General features: G+C 39.6%; 1 protein-coding gene across 1 annotated transcript in view; it reads right to left on the minus strand.

Moving 5' to 3' along the window:
• Positions 1 to 2,820: 2,820 nt before the first annotated feature.
• DNAAF4 (dynein axonemal assembly factor 4) overlaps positions 2,821 to 18,515 on the minus strand; it is a 50,740-nt gene continuing 35,045 nt past the window's right edge. Inside the window, exons 7-9 of the mRNA XM_090272007.1 lie at positions 6,302 to 6,455; positions 5,154 to 5,259; positions 2,821 to 2,989 (exon numbers count right to left, since the gene is read on the minus strand). Coding sequence (XP_090128133.1) covers positions 2,880 to 2,989; positions 5,154 to 5,259; positions 6,302 to 6,455 — 370 coding nt within the window. The 3' untranslated portion in view covers positions 2,821 to 2,879. The remainder of the gene's footprint in view (positions 2,990 to 5,153; positions 5,260 to 6,301; positions 6,456 to 18,515) is intronic.

Here is an 18,515-nt window from a genome sequence, read left to right on the forward strand (position 1 = left end):
CGCTGGCGCTCTGGCTCTGGCTCTCTGGGGCTGACTCTCTCTCGCTCCAGCTCTTTGGTCCTGGCTTTCATGGGCTCCCTCCATGTGGCTTGGAGGAGCAGGGGTCTCCAGGCTGCTTTAAGAGGCTGGCTCTGGCTCTCGTGGGCTCCCTCCATGTGGCTTGGAGGAGAAGGGGTCTCCAGGCTGCTTAAAGAAGCTCTCGCCATGCGGTTTTGAGAAGGAGAGGAGATCCATGCAGTTTACAGGAAGAAGGCAGTTTACAAGGAGGCTGAGAATCAAGGCGGTTCTGCATTGAGAGCTGGAGGGCACCACAGCACAGAAAGGACCTCCCCAATCAGAACTGAGTGATTGGCAGCTACTGGTAAAGCTGAACTGTGCCTAGAAAGTAGGGAAACGGTGTTTCTGACTTTCCTAAGACTGGCCAGGTCTGGGAGGGGGAGGCAGGACTATGTGTAAATAAACAATTCTTTTTCTTTTCACCAAACTCTGGTATTGAGAGTTATAATTCTGGCGGCAGGCAATCGGGCCCCTAACTAAACAGCCCGTAGGTTCTGTTTCAATCGGAGCAGCCCAAGGGTTCTGTTACAGCTCAGTGGGTTGAGCGCCAGCCTGCAAATCGAAACCAGCAGGCTGGTGCTCAACCCACTGAGCCACACCAGCCAGGGCGTGCTTCAAGGAATTTAAATTTCAAGGTTGCTGAGCTAGGACTTTATACAGTCACAGAAATATTGTGAAAAAAAGAAAAAGGCTGTTTTACAATCCACTTGAATGTCATCAGATGATCAAATACTATAAAGTTTTTTCTCAGTTTTCCTTTCCTAAAAATCATCTAAATATTGAACAACAGGCTAGTACGCCAGGACAAGTGGAATAGGGAAACAGACAGATAACAGCCAAGGAGTTTAAAAGTCATCTAGTAAATTGCAAAATCCTATCTTCTGTAACCAAGGACACTAAAGAGTAAATGGTTTATACTTCTCCCCAACCAGAGGGCAAATAGGTTAAATAACCCTACTCAGGGAGATACATAGCAGAAATTCAATTAGTGCCATTTGCAAACCACACCCAAGGACAGATGTAGTTAAGAGAATAAATCTCACTTTGGCACATCAGCATAAAGCTGATGAATATTCTATTGAGATCCTCCCAAGACTTTCCCTAAAGCCCCAGCCTTTAAAAACCCTCAAAAGGTCCCAGAGGTACACTTTCCCTCCTGGGAGCACACCTTACCCCTTTCCTTCCCCCACAAGCAGGCATCTCCTCAACTCTAAAGGACCCCATGAGGCTTGCAACCAAGGAACAATGGGCAGCTGCTGCTCATCCCAGACAAACCCCCTAACCCTGTCCCCAAGGCCACCTTTTCTCTTACTTCTTAATGAGCCAAAGCAGCCCAGCCTAGGCTCATTTCCCCACCTAGTCTCTCTCCTATTGCTTCTTCTATCCAAGGCCCTTCCTTGTTTCACTGTCCCTAGCTTTGATAAATGTCCTCTAAAATCACTTGAACTCATGTTGGGAAATCTTTCCTGCATGAAGTCAAGAACCCACACACTACTGGCCAGCCCTAGGCTCAACTGATCGGGGACTCAAATGTTGGAAAATTTTAGTTTCAGGTAACAGCTAATAAGCTTAGTAATCAATGTGTGTAAAAAGCTATTGTTTCAGGAGCTGGAGGTATGACCCACCTTGACTCCAGGAGACCATAAGCAGTTCCACCTTCGAGCCTCAGGAGGACGGACTGCAAGCGCTCAGGACAGTATCTGAGGAATTGTACTCCAGGGTGAGACAACCAAGGCCCAGGACACAGATGAAAGGACATTGCAGCTTTTATCCAATTAACTTTTTCCCTGAATTCCAAACCCCTTACCTAAATTTTTCTTCTCCTAAAAAGTGTCCTTTTATAATGGAATTGAAGGCAGTCTGTTAGGGTACAAACCTGCTGTCTTCTCAGATTCCCCACCATCTGAATAAGCACCCATAAAGACTCAATCCCTGTCTCTGGTAGGTGACAGGCAGCACGAAGACCGGCTTTTCCGGATTCAGAACCACTCAGGGCCAGGTCCCCTTTCTGGTAACAACATGATCAGACAACTGTGACAACTACTATATGTAAAGGGGAAGCTGTACTGTTTTTGTTTAATGCTTGTATCACCACATCGCTACAACACAAATGGTGCAATCTGATGCCAATAACATAACATTCTAAGTTAACATTTCACCCTTTCCTGTTTTTTTTTTTTCTGGTGTACTTCAAGGTACTAGGAAACTTATCTTCACCAGACAATGTTAGAAATTGGAAATAAGGTTTCCCAAATAGTTGTTTTGCTAGGTTGAACTCATCTAACCTCAAACAACAGGTGGTGGAGACATATTAAAAACAACATTAAAAAAAAAAAGGTTCTGTACAATTGGAAACTATGTGAACACATCAGTATTGATTATACCAACGTCAACCACTCAGATAATTAAATAGCATATTTAATACAAACAAAAATGCTTTATAAACAATCTTGTATTTTAAGATTACCCTGTTAAAAATGAATCAGTAAGTGTCCTGGTAACCATCACACCAACAAGTATTTTGTTAGTTATAAGGGCAAAATGAATTTAGTAACAAAAATGTATAATTTAAATTATATGTTAATAAAAAAGGCAAAGAATTAAATGAGATTATTCTTATTTTGATTTACTTAGAAGCCATTCAACTCAAACATATTACTTTCTATAGATTTACAATATTTCCCTCTACAAAACTAGAGCACTAAAATAAAGTGATTCTGCACATTCAGTCATAATATGTACAAAGATTCCCAATGCCTCCAGTTATTTTTGAAAAACTTAAAACAATACCCATTACGATACCTAGTCATTTTTAGTAGTCATTAAGATTTTACTTCTGTTCCTTGAATTATGTTCCGAATCTTCTCAGCATCATTTTGTACAATTTTGTTGGATGGATCAATCTTAAGTGCAGCTTCATAATCCTGTAGGCCTATATTTATATAGCAATAATGATCAGTAAAAATATTTCATAAGTACTTACTTGTGTTATCTATAAAATATTTTTAAAAAAATAAAAATAACAACTAAGAACATGGTTCAGAACCAGTACCAGGTTTTAAATCAGAGTCCCATCTTCATACACATGGTAGTATCTCTAACAGACTGCAGAAATTTTTCAGTGATTTCAGGAATAAGTATAATGAGTTCATTCAGGAATCAGTAGGAAACGGTTATTTTAAATTTAAGAACAAATAAGCCAAGAGCTTAAGCTCATTAAAGCATGAACAGAAACAATAAAACTCATATAACGAAAGGACATTTTTATCACATCAATGAAAAAGTAATAAATGGTATCTTATTTAGAAATTCTAGACTTAAAAAATTTTTTTTATTTATTTTTAGAGAGAGGGGAAGGGAAGGAGAAAGAGAGGGAGATAATCATCGACATGTGGTTAACTCTCGTGCACCCCCAACTGGGGACCTTGCCTGCAACCCAGGCATGTGCCCTGACTGGGAATCAAACCAGCAACCCTTTGGTTCACAGGCCAGTGATCAATTCACTGAACCACACCAGCCAGGGCTAGACTTCTTAAAAAAGATTTTACTTATTTACTTTTAGAGAGAGGGAGAAAGAAAGGGAGAGAAACAGCAATGTGCAAGAGAGGCATTGATTGGTTGTCTCTTGCATGCTCCCAGCTGGGGACTGGCCTGCAACCCAAGTATGTGCCCTGACCAAAAATCAAACCAGCGACCCTTCAGCTTGCAGGCCGGCACTCAATCCACTGAGTAACACCAGCCAGGGCTAGAAACACTAGACTTTTAAAAATAATTTTGGTAGACTTAATCCATGCTTTATATAATTCATAAATTGCAGTTTGTAGGTTTTTTCTGTAGTTATCATATCTACAGAATTCCTTTGAGGAAAATTGGTTAAGGAGAGCATTGTGGAGAGGTTGGTAAAAATATATAACTGAGGCCATGACTGGTGTGGCTCAGTTGGTTGAGCGTTGTTCCTGCAAAGTGAAAGGTCACAGATGATTCCCAGTCAGGGCCCCCACAACCACCCCACTTAGGGTGCGTGGGAGAGGAAACTGATGGATGTTTCTCTCCCTCTCTTTCACCCTTCTTTCCCTTATCTCTAAAAATAAATAAGTAAAATATTTTGTGTGTGTGTGGGGGGGTGTGTATAAATATAAATATATATAAATAAAACTGAATCTAAATCTTTACCAATAAAGCAGTGGAAAGAAAATCTTTGGGAGGAAGGACACCTGAGTTCTTAAGTGCTATTGATTTGTCATGCCACTTCAAACAAATCACTTATGTTCTCCAACCCTTCATTTTCTCATCTTTAGCTCAAAAAAGTGTGATGCTATTATAATTTGTAAAGATAGTTTTACAATGTTTCATTGCTATCTTGATATTTTTCATCTTCATGAAACTAGATTAAAACACTAAAGAAATAGAGAATATAAAACTAATTTAGATATTTTGCTTAGAAAAATCTCCTAAAAATGGCAGAAATAAGTTTAAAAATGAAGTCAGAAATAATAAAACTTTTAAAGGCTGGATCCCATTAGGCTTTGAATGCAGGGAAGCTAAATAGGCATCTATCTGGGAGAGAGGTGTGGGAAATGGAGAATTGAAGATAAAACTCTGGCTACTACAATATTTTCTTTTGGGACAACATGAGTAGCTAACCACAAATAGTCCCTAAATACATTAGAAATGTAAAACAATAAGTAAATAAGTGCTAGGATTTCTACATACATGGGCTTACAAACCTTAGTACGGTGTTACAAATGTAAGCAATGATCACACACATTGTGCTGGCTTTCTGAGCGTGCACAGGGGTATGTGTCCAAAGAATCTCATTTTAAAATTTCCATTACATCTTAAGTGACTCCTTTATATTCTTTATCACATATCTTTTCATGGAAAAGTTGATACCACCGCATTTTCCTAGATGTAAACCTGTTTACATCTTTTTCTAACTCCCTTCTACAACAATCAATTTTTTAAATATTTCAAAATTATTTTTTGTCAGATAAGTTACAAAGAATAAATTAAGTGCTGAATATACAAAATAATGGAGTCCTAAAAAGTATGATCTTAAATAATCCCAATGACATTATTTTCTATCATTTTCTTACCTTCTACATACAGTTCTAGCTGACAGAATGCTGTTCCACGTCGTACATATGCCTTCATTCTTGCATTAGCATTGTCTGCAACAGGCGGTGTCAGTAATTCTAGTGCCTTACAAAATAAATAAATGAGGGAAAGACATAATGTTCTAATTTAAACTTGAACAAAAAACATAGTAAAAGCCTTAACTTTAAAATAAGCTTCAAATGGAGGTGGAAAAATAAATAGAAATATAAATTAAAGTTAAGAAAACGAACAAGCCTCAAACCCTCACACATCCTAATTTTGGCTTAGCTAGCACAGGAATTTAAATACATATATTTATGTTAAACAATGTAAGGTATTGTTTAATTGTTCATATCTTCTTTCCCAAAGTTACGATTTGGTTTATCATTTGAAATCTTTAAAGATTTACCCTTACTAGCAAGAATGATTGAACAGCATTTATGTTTTTTATATTCAAATTAGATGATTCAGTTTATTCATTTATTCAGTAAATATTTGTTTATGCATAAAATTGCACCAGCAAATGGAAAACTAGATAAAAAATATCAAATGTTCTGTAGTTAAATAAGATCAAAGTGTGAGGACTTGTTTGTTTCCTCTACATCTTCAATCTCAAGGAGCCACATATGATATTTAGCATGTGGTTTTCCTTAAAACAAGTTACTTTGACATGAAAAAAAGGAAAAACTAGCAGTTTAAAATAATGACATGATATTAGTAATGAAAATTAGGATATACTAAGTTACACTGAAAATGGAAAAACAATTATTGAAATAGACTTTTACTGTGCAGCTGGTAGTGATATCAAGTGTTCTTCCTTCTCCCTTGCATTATGTGTGCAAAATTTTAACAAGAAAAAGGGTGAGTACAAACTGACAACCGTTTACACATTTCCACATGAATTTCAACTGATATACCAACGCTACACAGTACCAATTGATAGGGAACTTCTAATCTAACTTGAAGCCTCAAGAAACACCAGTTCCTTATCTATGAAAAAATAAGCAAGATGATTCTTAAAATCCTTTATTATTTAAATAATCTTCGATTATTTTTTAACATATAAAAGCTAAAGGCATCATTTAAACCAATAAATAGGAGGATATTAATTTTAAAGTACCATATATAAATAAGTAGATATATATACCTTAGAAGAATCTTCAATGGCCTTGTGTAAGTTTTTTAACTTCAGGTGGCAAGCAGCCCGATTCAGATACAACAGTGGAATCTTATTATTTAGTCGTATGCCTAAGTTGTAAGCATTAACAGCTGCCAAATAGTTTTCTGTTGCAAACAATTTGCTAATGAGACAAAAACAGAAAAACAACAACACTGAAACAGAAACACAGAAATAATATCTAATGATACTGGCAAAGGGGATGGCTTGCCCCCTTATCTATTCCCTGTACTATGGGGGTTGTAGGCTACACTGACTACACATACATCTGCATGTAATCAGCATGACCTCACCCCTATGTCCAAGGGTAGACATCAGTAGTTTAAGCCAGTAGACACATTTCTATCCTGCTTTCTACAATGAATGACCTAAACTGCATTCAGAATGCACCCTGTGACTTTTTTTCCAAAGCTGGAGAATGAAAAATTAGAAAATCTCCCCCTGCTGGATACAAATGAAGAAAGCACACAGCCTAAACTGTTGCCGAGCGTTTTTAACACCATAGGAGGAACAAACCCTAGAATAAAGCTGATATCATGGAATTATGAGAAGAATAAAAAGGCAGAAGGAAAGCAGTCCTCGGTAATACAGTTAAGCTGCTGGATCAAGCTTTACCTAAAAACAATACAGCTTTAGGTTTTGTTATATTAGCCAATAAATCCCTTTTAACATAAATCCAGTTTAAACTGGGTTTTCTTGGTTACAGGCAAACAAAAGTATCCTAATAGATATATACTCTATCAATTCAAATCTTCCAAAGTTCTCTTAAAATAAACAGATTTACAAAATTAAATAATTTATTTAAAATGCTGTTTCTTTTTTGTTTTTCACGTACAATTTCCAGAATTTTGAAAAATGTGTAAACATAAGGAAAATAGAAAATACTTTGCCAAGTATAAAAGTGTCATATAAATAACACTTCACATTCATTTCCAGTTAATTGTGCATACTTTACAGTTCTAGAATATTATGCATGACAACATCAAAAGCAGGCCCATAAAAGCAGCCAGTAAATCCTGAGTAAAAAGTAAAATGACACCACTGTGACATCTAACCTAAGCCTGAGTCAAGTTTAAATTAACCTGCACAAACTGAAAAAGCTAATTCTGTGGGGATGATTTCCATATCTGAAATTCTTCATATCATCTAGAATGTTTCTGACCACAGAAACAGAATCCCGATTCAAATTAGCTTAAGCCAGTAAGGAAATAAATTATGTATCTTACATTTAAAAGGTCTACAGGGAAAGGCTCTATGCCCAATATAACCAATGCATCAAGGATGCTATCAAGGGCCCAGGTTCCATCCATTTCTCCATTCAACTGAGCAGCTACTATATCCTAGGGCTGGTTTTTCTCATGAGAGTAAAGTGGATGCATAGTTCAAGATGCCACACTCAAGCACAACAGTCATTAGAAGAAAATAAGACAATACATTCTGATATATGATCCTTAAGAGCAAGAAAACCTTTCCCAAAAGTCTTCTGGTTCACCTCCTTTCCCATCTTATTGACCAAAAGTACCTATCCTTAAAAAAGATTTCACCTTAAAATACCAAAATTTCCTCCCCCTGAATTGCTCTCCTCCTTTTCTATATTTCCCCATTTTTACTCTTGGAGCATTTTTTAAATTTTTGAAAAACATGACCATCTTTCCATGTTAATAAATATAGGGATACACTATCTTTTGATGCTGAGCTGTAGAAGTTCTTTATATATTTATGTACTCTGGATATATGATTTATCAGATATAAGATTTGCAATATATTCTCTATTCCATGGGTTGTCTTTCCATACTGTTGATAGTGTTTTTTTAAAAGAAGACTTTATTTATTTATTTTTAGAAATAGGGGAAGGGAGGGAGAAAGAGGAGAGAAACATTGATGTAAGAAAGAAACATCAATCAGTTGCCTCTCATATATGCCCAAACTGGGGACTGAACCCACAACCCAGGCATGTGCCCAGATCGTGAATCAAACTGGGAACTTTTACTTCGCAGGATGACTCCCAACCATCTGAGCCACACTAGTCAGGCCGATAGTGTTCTTATTGTACAAAAGTTCTTAATTTTGATGCACTCGACTTATCTATTTTTTTTTTTTATTGCCTGAGCTTTTAATGTCACATCCAAGAAATATCATCAAATTCAATGTCATGAAGCAACCGGTGTCCTAAGAATTTTGTAGTTTTAGCTCTTGTGTTTAAGTTTTTGATTCATTTTGAGTTAATTTTTATATATGATGTTAGGTAAGGGAAGAATTTCATTCTTTTTTAAAAATTCTATTTATTTATTTTTAGAGAGATGGGAAGGGAGAGAGAAAGAGGTAGAGAAACATCGATGTGTGAGACATACATTGACTGGTTGCCTCTCACACACCCCCAACTGGGGGCCTGCCCTGCAACTCAGGCATATGCCCTGACTAGAAATCGAACCAGCGACCCTTTGATTTGCAGGAGAGTGCTCAATTCACTGAACCACACCAGTCAGGACTTGAACTTTATTCCTTTGTATGTGGATATCCAGTTTTTCCATAACCATTTATTGAAAAGACTGTCCTTTCTCCACTGCATAGTCTTAGCACCCTTTTTGAAAATCATTTGACCATATGGTATGTGAAGGTTATTTCTGGACTATCTATTCCATTTGTCGATATGTCTGCACAAACCTTATAGTAATACATACATTTGGAAGAATGTTCCATTTTCACCTTTAATATAGGTTTACAGTTCTATAATGCAACAGTTTTTTCAGAAAAATTCTTACAGGTTCTAAGGGAAGAGCTACAATGAACAGCATTAAAAGAATCACTGTAGGATGCATAATAGCAAGAAATATGAGGTGTTAAATTTTTTAAAAAGGTTTTATTGATTATGCTGTTACATTGACCCATTCTTTTCCCTCTGCTCCCCTCCACCCAGTGACCCCACTCCCTCCAGCTGTCTCCCCTTTAGTCCATGCCCATTGGTTGTGCATATAACATCTTCCTGTCTACTCCATTCCCTCCTACTATGCTTCTTAATTCCTGTACCATCTCCCTCACTTTTCCCTCTTCCCCCTCTCCACTGACTTCCCCCCAATATGTTCCCCATACCTATAATTCTTTGTCCACTCTCATTGCCTACTTAGTTTGCCTTTGTTTCAATTCCCTAGCTTCTGTTGTTGGTTGTTCTGATGCAGTTTTCATTTTAATGTTCATAGTTTTGATCCTCCTTCTTCTAAACCAGTCCCTTTAACATCTCATATAGCAGTGGTTTGGATCTAATGAACTCCTTCAGTTTTACTTTGTCCTGGAAGCACTTTCTCTGCCCTTCTATTCTGAATGACAGTTTCGCTGGACAGAGTATTCATGGCTGTGGGTTTTTTATTTTCATTACTTTGAATATTTCTTGCCAGTCCGTTCTTGCCTGCAGGGTCTCCTTTGAGAAATCAGCTGATAGTCTAATTGGGACCCCTTTGTACATAACTCTTTTCTTTTCTCTTGCTGCATTTAAGATTCTCTCTTTATCTTTAATTTTTGACATTTTGATTATAACATGTCTTGGAGTGGTTCTCCCTGGGTCCAGTTTTTCTGGAACTCTCTGTGTCCTGGACCTGTAAGTCTATTTCCTTCCCCAAGTTAGGGAAGTTTTGCTTCATTATTTTTTCACCTAATTTTTTTATTTCTAGTTTTTCTTCTTCACCTTCTGGCAACCCCATAATTCGAATGTTTGTCCACTTATAACTGTCCCAGAGGTTTCTTTGCCTCTCCTCATATTCCTCACTTTTCGTTTCCTCTTTCTGCACTGGTTGACTGTTTGTTCCTTCCTTATGTTCCGACTTGTTGATATGATCCCTGGTTTTCCTTCCTTCACCACTTGTTTCGCATGTGTTTTCATTCATTTCAGCATGACCTGCATTCATTCCTTCCCTGTCTTTTTCAATATCTTTTGTTAATTCTGTAAGCTGCCTTATGACTATAGCTGTTAACTAAGCCTCAGAAAGATTATCTATATTTGTTCATTGGTTAATTCACGTGTTTGCTTTTTGGTCAGTTGCGTGATTGATATTTCAATCATGATTCTTGCCATCCTGATCGTTTTCATTTATCTTTCCTTCTTGGGAGGGGCTGTCACTCCTCCTACACTATTGGGGTGGAGCCTTGTGCACTCATCACTACTGGGTGACCCTTCTCACCACACTGTGGCACTTTGTGTGGGGGCAGGGGTCCAAGATGGATTCTTGCCGTTCTTTCTCCGCTGAGAGACGGGGAGCCTCCTCCTCCATCCCCATGCCCTCTGGGCCTCACAGTCCGAAACAATGGGGGTCTGCCTCCCCTGGCATTGGAATCACGAGCTGACGGGTCTGGACTGCAGCCGGGATGCTCCCCTGGTGCTTCTCGCCTCCCCTTAAATATGGGCGTCTGTGTTTACTGCTGTCCCACTGCCCGTCGCTGCAGCTGCCGCCGCCAGCACAGCTTGATCTCTCCATCCCAGCTTAGCCCTTCTTACCCATACAGACGAGCACCACTTGTTTATAACTTCATACGTTGGACTTCCATGTAGCTTTATTTTCTGGAACTTCGGGTTATTTTTGGTTTTGCGGGAGTTGTATTATTTCTTAGTTGTGGAGGGAGACAGAGTGTGTCACTCTAAGCCTCCATCTTGGCCGGAAGTCTGGTATTAAAATTTTTAATGTTGACATATATATTAAAATATAAATTCATACAAACATTAAATTCATTAAAGTTCAGTACCACTACAAACAACCAAAAATAGTCTGAACTCAGAAACAGCCAAATTTCAAAAGAAAAAAATTAAAACTGTCTGAAAAGCCATAGTTGGTGAACACTAAATTTAAACAGAAAAGCTAATAACCATTAAGTCTACCCAGTTGCCCCAAATAAGGCAATGCTAGTGAAAACAATCATGTAAAAGTACTCATTTATTATACATACAGTGAGTGCTTTTCATACTCAAGAGACAAGGACAATAGCAAACTTCTCTCCATTTTTATGATGACTAATTGGTTTGCCTTTGTAAAGAAACATTCTAACTGGCAATGGCCAAAGGAGTCAAACATTTTGTACAAGAGCTGAGTGTGGGAAAAGCAACAAGAGGCAGAAATGATAAGAAATAAGTAAAGTGGAGAGAAAGAAAAGAGGAGAAATCAGAAGTAGTTGGGCTTAGAAACTGGAATGGGGGCAGGGAACAACGCATTCCCACAGGAGACAGAACACCTCTATTTTGTGGGCAATAGGAACTGTAGCCCCCTCTGCCCCTCAAAGGACTTTGAAAGTCCTTGTCTCTTTCAGCATCTTGCCTGGGTATAAAATATTTTTGGGTATCTCAAGACCTTCGTAGGTTGGTATCAGTTTGCCTGAGGCACATCAGCCATTCCAAGTTAGTACTCAGGATGGAAGGAGGAAAGGGATATTGCACACTACACAAAATGACAAGTCAGGCCATAGTAGGTGCACTGCAACAGAAAATCATGGGCTGTAAAATGCATGCCAACAAGCAACTGAACAAACTTATAATTACATCAAAGAAGTCAGCTTAGAATATGGAATCTAAACTTTTTTTTCCTCTAAGATTTTATTAATTTATTTTCAGAGAGAGGAAGGGAGGGAGAAAGAGAGGGAGAGAAACATCTATTGGTTGCCTTTCACATGCCTCCAACTGGGGTCCTGGCCCACAACCCAGGCATGTGCCCTGACTGGAATTGAACCAGTGACCTTTTGGTTCTCAGGCTGGCGCTCAATCCACTGAGCCACACCAGCCAGGGCTGGAATCTAAACTTCTTTAAGTCAAGCAAAAGGTAGCAGCATAAGAAAACTGTCTTATATCCATAAACAGAGTTTTAAAAATGCAACCGAGCAAGGCAGATTTCCTGCACATCATACATCAGACCCACTGACAGATTTTGTTTGGGACTATCTTTTCAAAGATGTTTGTATAGCACGCATCCTTGAAAGACAAAGATAGTGCCTCCCTCTGGGACAAAGAGCAGATTTCTTTGCTGCTCTGCTTAAGAAAGACGATATCTCCATGCGAGGCAAAGGTTGGACAGATTTGCTTACAATGTTAAAAAAAATTATGTTTCTTAAGCTCGGCCTTCTCAGCTGTAGTGAAAACCTACTGTGTATATAACAGCATCCACCTGGGCCCACCTGGGCAATGGCCCTGTGGGACCTGAAGGGCAAAGGGAACCAACATGAATGAAGCTCACACTGCTTGTAGTGGCTTGAATAATAAAGCCCTTTGTCTCTGACCCATGAGTCTCCTGACTTCTGCCAGCGTCCATTGAACTGGGGTAGCTAACCCATTATAGTTCTTACTAAAGCATAGACCCAGACCAAAGTATTTAAAGAAAATCCATTTGGCAAGTAGAACTGTATGCTGTGTTGGGAGAATACAGTTAACAGGTGGCTGACAATCAGCATCAAAAAGCCCAATATAAGGAAAACTAGATTTTGGATGGTAAGCACACAATAGAATACACAGATGTCAAATGATAATGTTGTACACCTGAAAATTATATAATGTTATTAACCAATGTTACTACAATAAATTTAATTTTTAAAAAGTCCAACATGAAGTAAAAGGACATCTAGACAGCAAGATAGAATCCATCTACAGAAAATTCAGAAACAGCAAGCATACAGAAACTCAGACCGATTGGTACTAGGCTAGTCTGTCAGCAAATATAATAGCAGGCTGCTACATACAAAGTTGGAGTTCAGAAGCAGAATTAACTTGGGTGGCAAAAGGAAAAACAAAATCAAAACACAACCTACTCTTTTTTTTTTAAATCCTTACCCAAGGATATGTTCATTGGATTGAGATACAGAGACAGAGACAGAGACAGAGACAGACAAAGAGAGAGAGAGAGAGAGAGAGAGAGAGAGAGAGAGAGAGAGAGAGAGATACATCAATGTGAGAGAAAACATTCATCAGTCGCCTCCTGCATGCGCCCCGATAGGGATCAAGCCACAACCTAGGCAGGTGTCCTGACAGGGAATTGAATCTGCAACCTTTTGATGTATGAGATGACACTCCAACCAATGGAGCCACCCAGCCAGGGCCAGAGCCTCACTCTTTCTCTCATTTTTAATGTACCCATTTTTCCCCATTTATATCCCCTATACCCTCTTCCACCTCCAACCCCCCTCCACCAGAGCCTCACTCTTACAAGGACTGGAGTATCAGTCAGGCTGCAAAATCTGGTACTTAGCTAATAAAAAGAAAATTCATACACTAGAATTAGGGTAGATGATCTTTTGGAGCAACAGTAAGCACAATGATGTTGGGTGCTAAATTGTAGAATTATATAGATCCTCAATTCCCTCCTATCTAACATTAGAATTTGCTATAGAGAGTGAAGCTTGCTAGTGGGATTCCAGTGGTCCTAGTGTGGGGGAAGAAGGGACTTCAAGTCTGGGGTTAAGACAGGGTTAGTTTAAAAAAAAAAACAACATATGCTAAAAATCACACACAGAGTAATGCCAGTGGGACAAAACAATGGTCTCTTTACCTTGTATGATTACAAGTGTCTTGAAGGGTAGCAATTAAAGTTATTTTCAGATTCTGAGTCACATAAGGCTGTTAAGTAACACCATACTTTACACACATCTAAATAAGAGCATCTAGACTCTGTTTTACATGAGATGTTCTCAGTAAAAAGCTACCTGGCACATAATGTTAATGGAAAAGGTAAAATGCTTTCATGAGCAAATACAATTACTTAAGATTAGGTATTTTCCTAAAAGGTAGATTTGACATCTAAAAGTAAGACACAGCAGTAGAAAGCTAGGTAAAGAAAATTAAAACATTCTGTGGCTTTTTCTACAGCTTCATTTTGAGTACACATAATCCTCTAAACAGTTTCCTCAAGCTATTGCTCTTTTGAAAAGCATGCCCACCCCTGAAAGGGCAGCACAATGAGGACAGCTGTTTTGCCGATGTAAATAGAGAAGGCTACCATAAAACAAAGCCTCTGGAGATGAAAGTATTTCATGCTTTGGCTTAAATTCAACACCTTGCTTCTGAATCAGTTCTATTATGTCTGTTTCTATCTTTTGTACTGCATTACATTGCTAGAGAGGATACATTTCTCTCTAACAGTTCCTTCCTTTTATCTGTACTTGGCATTATGATTAACTGTACTTTGCTCTGTTTCTCTGGGTGTCATTAGTTACTAAGTTTTCTTCCATGTCTCCTCATTTTTAATTCTTTTCTTCTCTGATTTTGCTCCTCTTTCTTTTTCTACCTAATTGAAAGCTGTAAGACAGAATGGTACAAAAAACAAAAGGAACTAAAGTAATTACAATCTACCAGTCATAGCTGCCTGCCACAAAGTACTCTTCTTTACATATATTTTTTTCTTTAAATATATATCTATATATATATTTTTAAAGATTTTATTTATTTATTTTTAGAAAGAGGGGAAGGGAGGGAGTAAGAGAGGAGAGAAACATCAATGTGTGGTTGCCTCTCACACACCCCCAAATAGGGACCTGGCCCACAACCCAGGCATGTGTCCTGACTGGGAATCAAAACGGCAACCCTTTGGTTTGCAGGCTGGCACTCAGTCCACTGAGCCCCACCAGCCAGGGCCAAAGTACTCTTCTGCAGCAGTATGTTGCCTATTGATTGCTTTCATCAGCAATTTTATATTTATTTATTTACACACACACACACACACACACACATCTTTTGCTGTACTTATCAGTCAAAATTTCAGCCCTGGCTCAATGACCTTATCTGTCCTTTCCACTCTTAAATCCAAATCACATTATTAGTATATATTTGAAATAAGATCAAAAAGGACTCATGGGCATGGTGTGGTGATTGTGGGGATTGTGGCAGGGAGGTGGGTAAAAGGGGGATAAATGGAAATGGAAAAACAATATAGTAAAAAAAAAATTTAATAGAAATAAGATCAGACCAACACTGCCTAGGACCTTTAGCCAGTCCCAGCACCAAAACACCTTGTGCCGAAGGACTGTCAAACCATGTCCACCAATGCTTTTATCTTTGGGCACTTTATCAAAAAGCAGGTTTCTCTCTTGTCCTCATGTTAAAGTCCTTAGTAGCTGGCCTTTCCTACTCTCATCCCCTCCTCCTCCTTTGCACTTTCTTATTCCTGTTTCTGCCTTAGTTGACTCCGCCTCCCATCCCAATCCTTCCCTATACCCTCAAATCTTCCACAGAATGCTTTCTTGAGGGCAGTGCTATCCTTACCCCCTCTATACTGACCCTCCCTCCACCTGATGCTCACCTCCCCAAATAAAAAACTAGGACCACAGGAATTGGGGCTCTCCACACTCACTCAGCAGTAGCTCTCCCCTTTATGTAAAAGTCGTCATCCTTTGAGACTCCTGAAATCCTTAGCCTGTACTCTTCAGGTCACTGGCATTTACTGGTTTTTTAAATCACTCTTTTTTTATTCATTGAGGACTTTTAAACCTGGCTTTCAGAATCTGTCTCCATCCCAACTTCTTCCATAATTCAGGAAGATTCTAAGATTTATCTCTATGACCTATTTATCAATTTAGCCTTGAAATATCTGGAACTGCTTAATTCAAATTACTTTCCCTTCAACTCTGTTTTTGTTATCCACTACCAGGACCACACCTTGGATTCTGTCATAAACTGAACCTCAGGACCATCAAACTCTGGAATCCTGAACTTTCTATTATGCCAACTTTCCCTTTCTACTAATTATTCAACCTTACAGTGTCCTCTAATTTTTTCAATTGCTCCACTTTCCCAGGTCATCAAGCCCCTCATGACATCTCTTCCTTTCTAACTCAGCCTGGGCTTCATGGCTCAACATCTGAGTCATTTTTCCATGAATAATCTGGTTTCTTGTACTACTAGTCTTTTGATGTACTTGTCAGTCAAAAGTTCAGCTCTGGCTGGTGTGACTCTGTGAATTGAGTGCTGGCCTGTGTACCAAAGGGTCGCCGGTTCAATTCCCAGTCAGGGCACATGTCTGAGTTACAGGTCATGTTAGGGGTGTGCAAGAAGCAACCACACATTGATGTTTCTCTCCCTCTTTCTCCCCCATTTCCCTTCTCTCTAAAAATAAATAAATAAAATCTTTTAAAAAAACCCAAAAAACTTCAACCCTTGCTCAATGATCTACTCTTACATCAAAAAGGCTAAACACTATAGGAGATAAATCACACAGCTGTACTGATTGCCATCTCTGTGAATTCATGTTCCCCACCAAGCACAGACCTCAACAATACCCATTAAGCAATTTTTCTTGTTAGAAACTTACCTTGTCTTCACTTTCTTCCCCCTAAACTCAGAAAATAAAGTATCTCTGCCTATTTCAAATTAATTTGTCAATATTTTCTATAGCAGAATAACTAATCCAAGAGGACAGACCACTCTGCTTGCACACTGTAGCATTCTCGCGCTGCAAGGAGGATTCACAGCACACCACTCGGGCTGTGGTTAATCAATTGGAATGAAAGGATGGGAGAAGGATTTTATTCATCTATGAGAGGTGTGCAACAGTGGCTGAACACAAGCTTCATAATCATATTGACCTGGAATTGAATCCTGGTTCTTCTTATTAATCACCACGTTAGCCTAGGTTACTAAACATTCTAGTCCTTCTTTCTGCATTTGAAAAATGAGGCTAGCCCTGGCTGGTGTGGCTCAGTGGATTGAGCACCAGTCTGCAAACCAAAGTGTCACTGGTTTGATTCCCAGTCAGGGCACATGTCTGAGTTACAGGCCAGGTCCCCTGTTGGGGGCATGTGAGAAGCAACCACACATTGATGTTTCTCTCCCTCTCTTTCTCCCTTCCATCCTCTCTCTCTAAAAATAAATAAATAAATAAAAGAAAAATGAGGATAAAGAATACTATCCACCCTGACTGGTGTTGCTCAATGTGTTGGGCATCATCCCACAAACCGAAAGGTTGACAGTTCAACTCCCGGCCAGGGCACATGCCTGGGTTACCATCTGGGTCCCCAGCTGGGCACGTGTAAGAGACAGCTGATCTATGTTTCTCTCACACATTGATGTTTCTTTTCTTCTCTTTCCCCCTCCCATCCCCTCCCTCTAAAAATAAATACCTTTTTTTAAATCTTTAAAAAATAAACCACTTGGGATTGAGGTGGTGGAAGACAGAAACTGCTATAGTTCAAGGAAATCCCTTTTAAAGGGCCTGAGCACAGACTTACTCAGACTCACTCCCTCTGAGCTCAAGCATGGGGGCAGCAGATTGCAAGGCATCAGAAACATACAGGGAGAAACTGAATTGTCCAGCATCAGGCCGAGAGCTGGAGCAGCAGCTGTCTCCCAATGGCACCAGGGTAGCAACTTAAAAGGTGCCAGGGGCATACAGGGAGAATCTGAAGTGTCTGGCATCAAGGCAAGAGCTGAGGAACAACAAGGGACCGCAGAGGCCATTGTCCCTTTTCTGAACCCTTCCCACGAAGAGCCACAGAGTCAGCAGCAGGCTGGTACCATATCTGAGATTCCATCAACGGGCTAACACTGTTTGCCAGGACCTGGAGATGCCTAGAGACTCCACCGTATCCACCTTGTGGGCCCACCCAAGCTGCTTTTCCATTTGAATGGCTGGTCTTGGCTCATGTTTCACAACTTCCTAAATCTTCTATAAAGAGCAACAGCCAGCCTCGTGAGCCCCCAGCCCCTGCACCACTTGCTAAGTAGACACAAGCCCCGCACTAGCAACAATCATCATAGATGCACAGCTTGGCTTCACCTGGGGATCCCAAAGTCCAGCACAAGTAGAAGCCATCTCAGGTTGCTTTATAGCTCAGGCAGGGTGGCCCCAGGCAAAACACAGTGGGGGCTGAACTTGTCCTTGTCCTGCAATGCCTGGGAAACCCCAGAGCCTGTGCACCTAGTGGGCAGCTACAGACCATGTCAGAGCACCACCACCGTGCCCCTGCAGAGCTGATATTCCACAGAGGGAGGAGGTTGGTGGTCAGTGGTCACAGCCAGTCCTTGCAGCTGACTAGCCTGGGTAAATCCCTCCATTTGACCTGCCAACAGCAATCAAGACCCGGCTATGAGATGATGGTGTACTCAGCTTACATGGGCGGTGCACCTTGAGTGCCCAGCTTGGGTGATAAGGGAGGCTGTGCCAATGGACCTTATAGGACACATACTACATTAGGCCACACTACCAAGTCATGGAGTCATAGCAGTTCTACC

This window comes from Furipterus horrens, unplaced genomic scaffold (assembly GCF_987537825.1).
Source record: "Furipterus horrens unplaced genomic scaffold, mFurHor1.1.pri manual_scaffold_3, whole genome shotgun sequence".
Classification (NCBI taxonomy): Eukaryota; Metazoa; Chordata; class Mammalia; order Chiroptera; family Furipteridae; genus Furipterus; species Furipterus horrens.